The sequence below is a fragment of the Leucoraja erinacea genome, chromosome 8, assembly GCF_028641065.1.
Source record: "Leucoraja erinacea ecotype New England chromosome 8, Leri_hhj_1, whole genome shotgun sequence".
Taxonomy (NCBI): Eukaryota; Metazoa; Chordata; class Chondrichthyes; order Rajiformes; family Rajidae; genus Leucoraja; species Leucoraja erinaceus.
The window spans coordinates 62,976,903-62,990,500 of record NC_073384.1 but is presented as its reverse complement, the minus strand read 5'-3'; the positions used below and the strand labels follow the sequence as shown (position 1 = coordinate 62,990,500).

Below are 13,598 nucleotides of genomic sequence, written 5' to 3'. Positions count from 1 at the left end.
AGGACTGGCTCTAAGTTTGATTAGCGTTGTGTTGGAAAAAGTGGTTTGGTGGTGTAAAAGGTGTAGGAAGGAGTTGCAGATGCTGGTTTAAACTGCTGGGGTAACTCAGCGGGACAGGCAGCATCTCTCGAGAGAAGGAATGGGTGATGTTTCGGGTCTGAAGAAAGGTCTGTCCTGCTGAGTTACTCCAGCATTTGTAACTATCTTAGATGGTGTAAAATGTTGGTTTACAAATTTGAGATGCCATTTGCGTATATAGTGCAGCTAACCACACTTTACCATCTGACCTGACTACATTCTTGTATTACTTTGGGTGAAGTATTTATTGAGGGTGAGAAAATTGCTGGGCATTCCTGACTTTGCAATGCACTTGCAGGCAAGCTGCAGGCACTGTACCTGATGATAGGATTTATAGTACTTAAATGTGATAGGATATGAGATGGGAATATTTTCCAAAGGATTCAGAACTTGTAATCGTGGAGAGTCCAAATCCCTTCAAATAAAAAGGTTATTGATATGAAATGTTTTCTATTGAGCTTTGATGAGTAGGTTAGAAGGTTAGATTTTCCCAAGATATTTTTTGTTTGACAAGGTAAGAGGACGATTCTTGAGGTCTCCAATTTCTTAGAAGCTAGTAGCGGCCAGTGTGACTGCTGAGAGAAAGTGCCTGACGTTATGTTTGTGATACGACTATACCAATAAGAAATTTGTTCAGGCAAACTTATAAGAAATTTACTTTACTTGAACCCTGCTTGGAAGGAAACGTTATCTGACAGTAGACCTTGCTTGTCCAATATCTGCATTTGATAGGCATACACAACCTACATTTTGCCAGTCAGATACTTGTGCACTGTGAGTACTTGTTCATTAGACGATAATTAAATTAATACACAGAAAATACTCAGAGGGATGCCTAATAGAACATTGTCTGTCTCACATCTGCTAGAGTGATCCAAAACTCATTCCACTGCCTTACACCATTCTTTGCAGATATGTACTCCTCTACTTTAAGTGCTCATTTATTTCATCATCTTCATTTGTTTGGGTTTAGTCAAAAGATGTTAAGTCTGGCTCCATTTAAGTTCTTTTTCTTCATTGTTGTTTCCATGAAATTGCACATGTCACCTGTCTGTCTCTCTCTGTTAACTGAAGATAGACACAAAAAGCTGGAGTAACTCAGCGGGACAGGCAGCATCTCTGGAGAGAAGGAATGGGTGACGTTTCTGGTCGTGTCTGAAGAAGAGTCTCGATCCGAAACGTCACCCATTCTTTCTCTCCTGAGATGCTGCCTGTCCCGCTGAGTTACTCCAGCTTTTTGTGTCTATCTTCCATTGAAACCAGCATCTGCAGTTCCTTCTTACATGTCTCTCTGCTAACCCATCTAAATCCTACAGCAAACTTTATATTTTGCCTCCTTTTTCTACTTTTGCCAACAAAAACAATAAATGGAATTCTCCAGAGAAAATATCGGTTAAAATCCCCTCCTGTTTTGGGCTAACAGCAAATGGAGCAACTTTACAGAGAAAGAGGGTTAGAAATAATAGCATATAGGAATCTGAGATGATGCATTAAACTAACCATTTTATTAATAACATTTGCACCATTACAAAAAGTGTTTTGGACTCTACAATAATAAAATCCGTTGAAGTGGTGTTTGTGTTGGCCTGACTTTCTTGCAAAACCTTTGATGAGTAAAATAATGAAATATCTAACGTAAACGGTGTTCCTTTGAATGTCTAGGGAGAGTAAAATGAGATATTGAAGGTCATTTAATCACCAGAGCTCCTTTTGTTGTGTTATTATTTTGTTAATTATCCTTATCAGAAAATGTTGCTCCTAGAGTTCTGACAATCTATGAGGCGAGTGAAAATAAATCTTGCTTCTGAATTTGAACAAGGCAACAATCTCTGCTTTTGTAACCAGATATGGACCCCCATGTCTGCAGGAGATGTACACATTTGCAAAAATAATGGCAAAGGCACTGGAAGAAGTACTAGCAGCGTAAGTGCTTCCAGATCAGGTGGGCTTTGTTCAAACAGATATTCTGAAATGCTCTCTCTATCCTTATTTGAGGCATTCCATGCATCCAGATTGAAGATTCTGCATAGGAATCTTAATATATGAGGAGATGTGTATTTAATAGAGATGAGTATGTCAGCGACTTTTTAGAGCTATATTCACACCATAATACTTTTTAAATTGCCTCTATTGAAGGACTTATTTAAACTAATTATTTAAAAAATTCAAATTTTGTTGATAAAGCATCGAAAAGCACAAAATCCTACAGATAGAACATTTTGAACCCTTGTGGATGTAGGAATGGAAGGTGCAATCAAAGTGGCTTAGAAAAATGTTCTGGATCGGTAGACAGATTATTATAACAAGTTTCAAATAATCTGATTTAGAATGTTTAACCATGCTGGTATCATTTCATTATAGCTCCATAAATTAAAATAATCTTCATGTATTCAGTCCAAGAGGCTAGTCCTGATTTGAATTTCCATTCTTAACATGGTGTGATGTTGTACAGTTGTGTTCATAGGAAGAAAATGAATATTTTATAATCTATAAGTTTCATTCATTTTCACAAAAATTGTGTAAGGCAGCAGGTGTTACATGTACTGTGAAAGGAAGTTAAGCTCCTAGCTTAGTATTGGACCAAAATGTACATGGTTAGAAATTGTAAAAAATACTGCTACAAATCTGAATGGGGACTCTTTTGAGGAAATAGTAAGAGAATGAACTAAACTGTTAGCAAATGCAAATTGCAAAGATTTAATTATGAATTGTAAACTGGAGTTTAGGCTATGATTGTGACGTCCACTTTATGCACAATCAATAGACAATAGGTGCAGGAGTAGGTCATTCGGCCCTTCGAGCCAGCAACGCCATTCAATGTGATCATGGCTGATCATCCCCAATCAGTATCCCGTTCCTGCCTTCTCCCCATATCCCCTGACTCCGCTATCTTTAAGAGCCCTATCTAGCTCTCTCTTGAAAGTATCCAGAGAACCAGCCTCCACCGCCCTCTGAGGCAGAGAATTCCACAGACTTACAACTCTCTGTGAGGAAAAAGTGTTTCCTTGTCTCCGTTCTAAATGACTTGCCCCTTATTCTTAAACTGTGGCCCCTGGTTCTGGACTTCCCCAACATCTGGAACATGTTTCCTGCCTCTAGCATGTCCAAACCCTTAATAATCTTATATGTTTCAATAAGATCCTCTCTCATCCTTCTAAACTCCAGAATATACAAGCCCAACCACTCCATTCTCTCAGCATATGACAGTCCCGCCATCTGGGAATTAACCTTGAAAACCTACACTGCACTCCCTCAATAGCAAGAATGTCCTTCCTCAAATTAGGGGACCAAAATTGTACACAATACTGCAGGTGTGGTCTCACTAGGGCCCTCAAATTAGGGGACCACAACTGCAGAAGGACCTCTTTGCTCCAATACTCAACTCCTCTTGTTATAAAGGCCAACATGCCATTCGCTCTCTTCACTGCCTGCTGTACCTGCATGCTTACTTTCATTGACTGATGAACAAGGACCCCCATATCCCGTTGTACTTCCCCTTTTCCCAACTTGACACCACTTAGATAGTATTCTGCCTTCCTGTTTTTGATACCAAAGTGGATAACCTCAAATTTATCCACATTAAACTGCATCTGCCATGCATCTGCCCACTCGCCCAACCTTTCCAAGTCACCCTGCATTCTCATAGCACCCTCCGCACAGTTCACACTGCCACCCTGCTTTGTTTCATCTACAAATTTGCTAATGTTACTTTGAATCCCTTCACCTAAATCATTGATGTATATTGTAAATAGCTGCGGTCCCAGCACCGAGCCTTGCGGTACCCCACTAATCACTGCCTGCCATTCTGAAAGGGACCCGTTAATCCCTAGTCTTTGTTTCCTGTCTGCCAACCAATTTTCTACCCATGTCAGCACTCTACCCCCAATTCCATGTGCCCTAATTTTGCCCACTAGTCTCCTATGTGGCACCTTATCAAATGCTTTCTGAAAGTCCAGGTATCCTAGAGTGTTTCTTTTTCTTCTGCCCAGATTTTTACTAATGATTAAAATAATTTATTCTTGTATAATTGCTTGTTATGTTTTAAAATCTGGAGTTTGAAATTGTTGTGTTTTTTTCATCTTAATATTAAAACTAATACTAAAATAGGTTAAGAATAATGTCCGTCTTAAATTGATTGGGTGTCGGATATCTTGGTTTTGTTATCAGCCTCCAATTCATATCCACGTGTAAACAAAGAGAGCTGACATCTTTGGGGTACAGCCTTGTGTGAGATCTTAATAGGTACAAACATTTGTTAGGCGTATCTTCGTTCATTTATTGTGCTGTTATCTTAAATTCAAATAGCTAAAGAAATGTTTGCTGACATACAGAACGCGAGTTTCAGGTCTTTTCCACATTATCCTGGTTAATTTGAAGCATGGATACAACACATGCAAGTAAAACATATGCCTGAGATTGTATTTAGAATGTAATTTATCCTGAAATTATGATCCTAAAAGCTGGATGTTATTAGATTCACTTTGAATATGTGAAGCCGAGATCAACCAGAAATGCAATCTGACCAATAGGATCAATCTAATTAGTGTGTAACTAAATGGGCTGCAATATGTTGCACTCTTAGCCCTTGAATAAAGAGGATCACTGAAGCGAATATATTTGTACCTAGAGGTTTGATCAAAAAGCATTGATTAATAGACATAGGCTTTTAAGTAACAATTCTTGCTCTGATAGCTCAAGGCAAATAAACTTTTGTGTGCTCCAGGTTTTTAATGTTAAAGTTATAGAGATTTCAGTTTCTCCATTTCAAGTTCAAACTAACAAAGGATGGGAGATTACACATCACCATCAATTTGGTTATTTGAAAACAATTTAATTTACGCAAAGAAACATACATCCCCACTGCCTTTTCGTTTTGCCAATCTGGTGTAATGGAGAATGGAGGGGTCAGAGATCATGTCATAGCAATTGCTTTGTTTAATCCTCCTTTCTACATCGTGAAACTGCTGGGCAGAGTTCAGCTACAAGGCTTCACAAATACCTTATAATGTCAAAGGAGGCCATTCAGCCAGTTGACTACATACCTCTCCCAAGAGAGCAGTCCCATCATTCTCAATCCCTCATTTTTATTTCCTTGTACCCCTTCAACTTATCTTTTTAGACATGCCCATATATTTCCCGTTGATTATTTTCATCATTAGCATACATTGGGGTAATTTACAGTAGCCAATTAACTTATGGGAAGATAGACACAAAATGCTGGAGTAACTCAGCAGGACAGGCAGCATCTCTGGTTAGAAGGAATGGGTGACGTTTCGGGTCAGACCTTCTTCAGACCGGTCTCGATCTGACACGTCACCCATTGCTTCTATCGAGAGATGCTGCCTTTCCCGCTGGGTTATTCCAGCATCTTGTATTTATCTTGGGTGTAAACCAGCATCTGCAGTTTCTTCCTACATAATTATGAGCATTTAAAAAAAAAAAAAGTAGGATGAAATTGGGGTGTCACAGATAGAAATCTGAGTCCCTGGAATTCGTAACTTTCCAAACTGACATATTCTAAATGAAATTTGGATCAAACTTGGCATACCAATATCACGAACTTTGTTTTAATTTTGTTGAACCACAATTATACATAGAGTTTACGGACACAGGTGCAGGTTCTAGAGGGAGATGACTGTGAAAACACAAGGTGATCTTTATTCTCCTTCACGAGCTTCATTTTAATGTTAATGGCGTCTGCATGTGTAAAAGATAAAAAAAAGAATTTCACTATGCAATTGCATATGTGACACATAAAGCACCCTTGACTATTGACACATAGAGTTTAAGGACACACGTGCAGGTTCTAGAGGGAGATGATTGTAAAAATACAAGGAGATCTTTATCCTCCTTCCAAGCTCCAGGAGTACTCCTTTAGTACTCAAAGACAAGGGGGATCAATCTGTTAACCTTTGATGTCAGTGGAATTGAATCTGCATGCAACAATGCTGTCATTACTTGTTTAAACCTGGATGGCCTACACTTTCAGTCAAAATCCCAGCATTTCTTACCTGTTGTCCCACTCCCTCCTGTTCCCATCCAACCAACATAAGGTATTTCCACTTTTTCAAAGGAAACAGATATATTTATTTGTGAATAGTGATCATAAATTAAGGATTTGGGTAGATTACGCAAGAAACAATAATCAAAATGAAAATGTCATATGTTGCTTTGCTTTGATGTACAAAGAAATGAAAGTTTATCAGCTCACACTGTTTGTCTTCTATTGCTAGCCGACTATACGTTTTGCAGGGTGGTTTGGCTCAACAAGAGTGGAGAGTTCCTGAACTGATGCACAGACTCCTTCAATACCTTGAGCCTAAACTAACACAGGTGTATAAAAATGTGCGAGAAAGAATAGGAAGGTAAGTGCTTTCAAATAACAGGATTTAAAATATTGTAATAACCTGCTTATGAGTATTTCTATACAAAGTTGTGACTTAGATGTAGAATACTTTAAATCAATATTTGAATATAGTGTAAGTTTAAAATATAGCTCCTTACCGGCTGACATTCTTTCTTCTTTTCTCTAAAATTCCTTTATTTGCCTTCTTTCTTCTCCAAATATATTTATCTTCTTCCTTATTAAAACCATCTTAAAGTGCGTGAGCTTCTATTTGTGTGAGAAGCATCCTAGTTGAGTACGATCTCGCGCTGGTTTTAATCCATTGATTTCAAATTGTATCAAATCCACGAAATAGTTGTAAGGAATGGGAATTCTGATTGTTGGTTGCCCACGCACTAACCCAGATGCGCCTGGTCTGTAAACCAGCACCCAATGTCAGTAACACACTACAAACATCAAATCATGTGACTCAATTATGTGGCACTATTTAAGCAAATGGTTGCTTATTTAAAATCAATCATGCAGGTCTACAAACTTCTAAACAGAAATAAAATATTAATATTTGTGTTCCCAATTCTAAATGTTGTGAATTAAATGGCAATACAATCTGTGTTTGTTGTTACATAATATATTTTATACAAGATAACGTTGCACTGGACTATTCTTCCCTTTAATTTTACTTTTCACTTTCTTTTCCTGCAGTGTTCTAACATATTTATTCATGATAGATGTCACCCTCCCTAATTCAAATCCAACACTGTCACCACGTGTCTCTGAATTCACCAGCCGTATCATAGGTCAACTTAAACCTCTGATGGAAATTGAGGAAGAGATACAAAATCACATTGTTGAAGAAAATGGTATTGGGGAACAAGATGAAAGAACCCAGGCAATTAAACTTCTGAAAACAGGTAGAACAATTAATACACAATTAATATTTTGTGCACAGTTTATTAACCTTTTCAATGAGTGGTTTCCTATATGGAGTAAGGCTGCATTCCTTAATTGTTGAGATGGAGAGTGGTGAGCCTGGCCTGGCCTGTCCTTTTTCAAGCCATGGTAAGTTGGTTATTGAGGTGGTTATCAGACTGGATCTTAATACAATATTGTGTGGTGTATTCATTTGTTGGTGTGAAACATACATCTATTGAAGACTAAAATGAATTGTTTAGGTGTGTATTTATTATTGTCACATCTACTGAGGTACACCTTTGCTTTGCACACTTTCCAATCAAATCAGATAATTTTATATGTAAATCCAATCAACCCAAACTAAATGACAATAGGTAGAGCAAAGGAAAAGATGCAGTGTGCAGAATATTGTAATACGTAGAAAATACATTTAAAGGAGTCGCACAATTGTATTGGATTGTAGATACTCCTCTGGGGCCAGCAGACAAACAGTTGCCACACTCCACCTTGGTGGTGAACAAGTTCATTCAAATTTCTATAAACGAGTTTCAGAAGAAGCGACTTGGGTTTTATTTTTCCATTCCTGAAGGTTTTTTCCCAACTTAGTATTGAGTCGGTCTGAAGAATGGGCTCGACCCAAAACGTCACCTATTCCTTTTCTCCAGAGATGCTGTCTGACCCACTGAGTTACTCCAGCTTTTTGTGTCTATCTTAGTAATTGAGATGTTGTTTGTTAATAAAATTGTCTTACAGTTTACACCAGATGTACTTTATTAGGCACAATATTTCACAGTGCTGCATTTGATTTAGAGCCGAATCTATCAGTGTGACAGCCATACCCAAATTATGTGAACATTTGGGTCAATGATAAATTAATCTAATGTTTTGTAGGTTGTGCTTGCAGCTGCTAGCAACGTGGCGACTGCATTAAATTATAAGGATCTGACGATGTAGAATCCCGTTGAGACTTGCCTGATTCGTAATCTGCCTAATGAATAGTTAGACTGCTGGTTGCGGAAGCATCATTATCGGCTCACATTCTATCGTTCCTTCCTCACTAAACCTGATTCTCTATCATTGATCCATCATATTATTTCATATAACTATTAAAACTCTGATCTTGTATGTGTGTGTGTGTGTGTGTGTGTATAATCACATCTTCTTGAAAAAACGACGTGCTAATGGTAACATTTTTACATATTCCGGTAGAGAGTTTCCCCCTGGAGTCCAAAATCAGTTTATCTAAAAAGAAAATCATGCTTTATTTCTCCAGTTATTAATGAAAATATTCAAAAATCTGAAAAGACTGGAAAAAAAAGCCGCTGTCTTCTTGCTCGTGCTGCAAGTGACGTCACCCCCTGACCACGCTCCCCGCCTTCCTGCACTCGGGCCCTGTCTGGAGCCGGCCTCCCGTGGGGGCTACGGGTAGGGGACTGGTGCGTTGGGGGAAGCGGGAGCCACCAGCCGGGTGCGAGGGAGTATTGTGTTTGGGAACCACCCCTCCCCTGTGACGACGCGCCCCCCCCACCCCGCAAACTCTACCCCTCTCCCTCTCTTCCCGCTCCCTTTCTGTCCCCCACGCCTCCCTCTCTGCCCGCCTCCCTCTCTGCCCCCTCCCTCTCTCCCCCCCCCCTCCCCCTCCCTGCCCCCTCCTCTCTGCCCCCCCTCCCTCCTTCTCCCCCTTCCTCTCTGTCTCTCTCTCTCTCTGGCCCCTCGCTCTCTGGCCCCTCCCTCTCTGCCCCCTCCCTCTCTACCCCTCCCTCCCTCTCCCTCTTTAGCCGCGCCTGCGCAGTTGGGGGCTATGCGTGAGTAGATAGGGTGGGGGATGGGGTAAAAGGAATTAATAATATTAATATAATATCAAGGGGGGGTGTGTGTGTGTGTGTTGGTTAGTATGATGGTTAGTGTGACGTCGCAGCCCCCTCCCCCCCACCGCAACTGCGCGTTGAGGGGACGGAACCCAACGGGTCCCCCCGGTCTAGTATAACTTAATCTTCCTTTTGGATGCATTTGTACATATCTTTTAGCTACTTTTCTGTATTCAAGACTCTGCTTCTGTTATTTTCAAATAGTCTCTTTTATTAAACTTTCTTTATTAAAGTTCTTCCTTCATCTACTCAATTTATTTTAAATGTGTCTTCTTGCTGCTTCTTCACTGTGGTTATGCTATTTCTAAACTTGTTCTTTGCTCTCGACTCAACTTCCTCGAACTAAAATTCTAACAAATTATTTAAACATTCTTACCTCTTTTTGAAGTAGCTTTAAAGCAATTCTTATTTGTTCCTATTATAAGCTCAAGAGAATCAAGAATGGAGAGTTCAGAAAATGTAGTTGTCATATGTACTGACAACAGAAAAATAAAATTGTTGCAGTTTAGCCAGCCCGTGAACACAATAACACAAGATAATATATATATATATATATTTTTTTTTTTTTTTAATGAGTAACCGTTACACTAGGTAACCATTATAGTTCAAAAAAAACAAACCAAAAGTGTAGCCAAAAACACAGTCCATGGAAGATCATAGTTGCTAAGGTTTGTGAGATGCTGCCTGTCCCGCTGAGTTACTCCAACATTTTGTGTCTGTCTATAGAATTTAAAGATGATTGGAGCTGTATCTAAGCTTCTGTTTATTCCTAATGGCTACACATCAAATCAAGCTGTGGGGCTTTCATTTTGTGTTATGGAAACCTAAAGTTAATGGTAAAGATTTGACATCCTAACCTGTGGCATTTTTGTTTTGCTGCGTAGTGCTGAAATGGTTAATGGCAAGCGCAGGGAGGTCATTTTCCACAGCAATTGCAGAACAGCTCCATCTCATGCCATTATTATTCAAGGTATATTGTAATATTTCAATCTTACTTTCTGGATATGATTGGGAAAAGATGTATATTTGTTTGAACTGTTTCTTAAATGTGATTTGCCCTGCATAATTAGTTCTTAAAATATAATATGTTTCATGTTTCTGCTATCGAAAAGCAGATAGTTTGCCTTTGCTGTGGCTTCACTTCCTAGATGCAAGCAAAAAGTACACACTTCATCTATTTATCGCTCTGCATTGGCATTGCACATTGTTTAAATTTAGAACGGAATGAAATTAGGTGCAAGAACATGCACGGTAGTGGACCAAATCTTGGCATAGCCACTTGCCATTAATGTCCTCTCATCTCTTTATTTCTAGTCTCTTATTTTGATATAGTTGTTACTCTGATTTTGTTAAACGGTTAAAATTATGTTAAAGATCCATGGTTAGTTTTCCTCTCGAGTTATAAAATTAGATTACATTTTGTAATTTTTTTAAAAAGATGGGAATTTTCTTCCTATTCATTTAAAAGAAAGTTTATACCTGATTGAATTAGATTGTAAGTTAATTTGACAGTATTCTTCTTGCCAAATTAATTTCCCCCATTGACACATCGAGTATTTTATACTTTGCAAATTGAGTAAGCAATGTCACTATAAATAACTTTTGTCTTTAAAAAAAATTTAGATCGCTCCTGTTGAAAATGATGAGAGTTACGATGAACTTAAAAGAGATGCAAAGATGTGTTTAGCACTCATGTCTCAGGGATTGCTTTATCCCCATCAAGTGGTTATGGTATTAGATGTTATGAAACAGGTAAGTGGTGCATTTTGATATGCTGTCTTTTTTAATTTAGTAGACTAATTTAAGAATAAACCTCTTCCCTTGTACTGTTCTAAATGATAATGTGCACACGTGAAGATGGCTACTTACAAGATTTCAAAGGATCACGTTTAGAAAACTAAGATTTAAAATACTACATTTGTTGGAAATGTGGGAACTGAGTTTCTGCTTCGATTATGATTGACAATGAGACACAAACTCATGATCCTATACACCTCTATAAGATCACCCCTCATCCTCCTGTGCTCCACGGCATAGAGTCCCAGCCTGCTCATCCTCTACCTATAATGTGAGACTATGGTTTTAAACCAGCATCTGCAGTTCTTTCCTACACATTTTGTCCACTCCACTGCGAAATATCCTCAAGGTATGTCTACTTTGAAGAAGTTCTCCGCCTCTTTCCGAGTCTGTAGAAGGGCCTGGACTGGAAACGTCACCCATTCCTTCTCTCCAGAGATGCTGCCTGGCCCGCTGATTTACTCCTACATTTTGCGTCTACCTTCATTAGAGGGTTCATCCACTGCAAAATTGTTGGTAGAGCTCAAAAATAAGAATGGGTGCAATCACTTTTATGTGATTGCACTATCAGCCTCCCAATAGCCAAGGTAAGGGAACTTGGCATAATGAGAATGGCTATAAATTTGGTCAAAAAGGAAATTTGTGAGGTTTAGAAAGATTAAATCAGCTAGAGTCTTTAAAGAAATATAAAGTAAGCAGGAAAGAACTCAAGCAGTGAATTAGGAGAGCAAATATGGGCCAGGAAATATCCTTGGCAAGTAGGATTAAAGGAATCCCAAGGCATTTTATACATATGTTCAAAGCAAGAGGATAACTAGGACAAGCTTAGTTCAACAACATGCTGGGTATAGAGGATGTAGGTGGGTACTAAACATGTACTTTGCAACGGTATTCACCAAGGAGAAGCTCATAGAGGATAGTGTGATCAGTGTGGGGGCATTTTGGGATCAAGAAGGAGTTTGTGTAGGTTTTGAAGAGCATTATGGTGCATAAATAGCCAGGGCCTGATTGGACCTGTTAGGAGAGGACCTTATTGAGTGAGGCAAGAGAGAAGAGTGCTGGTGCCTTGATGAATAACTTGGTATCCTCTCAAACCCCAAGTGGGGCCCTGGAGATTATTCAATGGTGTTCCTTTGTTTAAGAAGGAATATAGGGATAGTCCAGAAAATTACAGGCCAGTGAACTATTGGAAAGGATAGAAAGTGAAGAGGATTGGGTAAAGATGGTGGTATTGGAGAGGACTCCCGGGAATAGGATTTATTGACATTTGGAAGAGAATGGGCTAATTTGGGGACAGTCGGCATGACATTGTGTAGGAACGGTTATGTGCAGAGGTGAAGAAGGTGATTAAAAAGTGTAAGGCAGTGAAGATATTCTACATGGATTTTCCTAATGCATCTGACAAGGTTCCTCATTGTTGACTGATCCAGAAGATTAAGATGCATGGGATCTGCGGTGACTTGCTGGATAGAATAGTGATGGAAAAATGCCATCCTGGCTGGAGGTCGATGACCAGTGGCTCCACAGGGATCAATGCTGGGACCTCTGCTGTTTGTGATATATATATATATATATATATATATATGACTTGGATGAATATGTAGATGGGTTAGTTTGTAAATTTGAAATGTCATCTAAATTGGAAGAATTGTGGACAGTGAAGAAGGATGACAAAGTACATAACAGAATATATATCTGTTGCAGATATGGGTGGAGAAATGGCAGACAAAGTTTAATCCGGTCAATTGTGGGGTGTTGCACCTTGGCAGTCATTTGTAAGGGAAAAGTATAGTTAATGACAGGATCCTTCCTGCATTGATGTATAGAGGGATCTTGGATTCCAAGCCCATAACTCCTTAAAACTTGCCACATAGGTAGATGGAGTAGTAAAGGAGGTGAATGGTATACTTCACTGTCGGATGGGGCAGTGAGTACGAGAGTTAAGAAGTCATATTACAGCTTTTTAAAACTTTGGTTAGATCACACTTGGTGTATTGTGTTCAGTTATGGTCACCTCATTACAGGAGGGATGTGGTGGCTATGGAGAGGGTGCAGAAAATGATTTCCAGGATGCTGTCTGGAATGGAGGGTATTAGCTGCAGGGAGAGAGGTTGGGCAGACTTGGATTGTTTCCCCTGGAGAATCAGAGACTGAGGGGAGACCTGATAAAAGTTTATATAAAATTACGAGTGGTGTAGATGAGGTAGAAGTCATATTACAGCAAAATTACGAGTGGTGTAGATGAGGTACACAGTCGGAAACATTTTCCCAAGGGGAAATGTCAAATACTAGATGGCATAGTTTTAAGGCTAGAGGGGAAAAGTTTAAAGGAGATGTATGGAGCATGTTTTTTTTTTACAGGGGGTGGTGGGTGCCTGGACTGTGCTGCCAAGGTTAGTGGTGGAAGCAGCTGTAATAGTCACATTTAGATCGTCATATGAATATGTAGGAATTGGAGGGAATAGGGGTCATTTGCAGCAAAAAAAAAGCATTGGTGGAATTTTGCATCATGTTCTGCATGGTTATCGTGGGTGGAAAGGCCTGTACCTGTGATCTACTGTTCTATGTTGGAGACCCTGGATACCTGGACTGGGTCT

At 39.3% G+C, this 13,598-nt stretch overlaps 1 protein-coding gene across 2 annotated transcripts in view; it reads left to right on the top strand.

The window, feature by feature from the left end:
- psme4b (proteasome activator subunit 4b) overlaps positions 1-13,598 on the top strand; it is a 102,795-nt gene that overhangs the window by 82,994 nt on the left and 6,203 nt on the right. For both annotated transcript variants that reach the window (XM_055639833.1, XM_055639832.1), the window contains 4 exons: positions 6,312-6,443; positions 7,127-7,335; positions 10,089-10,174; positions 10,828-10,956. In XM_055639833.1, the coding sequence (XP_055495808.1) occupies positions 6,312-6,443; positions 7,127-7,335; positions 10,089-10,174; positions 10,828-10,956 (556 nt within the window). The remainder of the gene's footprint in view (positions 1-6,311; positions 6,444-7,126; positions 7,336-10,088; positions 10,175-10,827; positions 10,957-13,598) is intronic.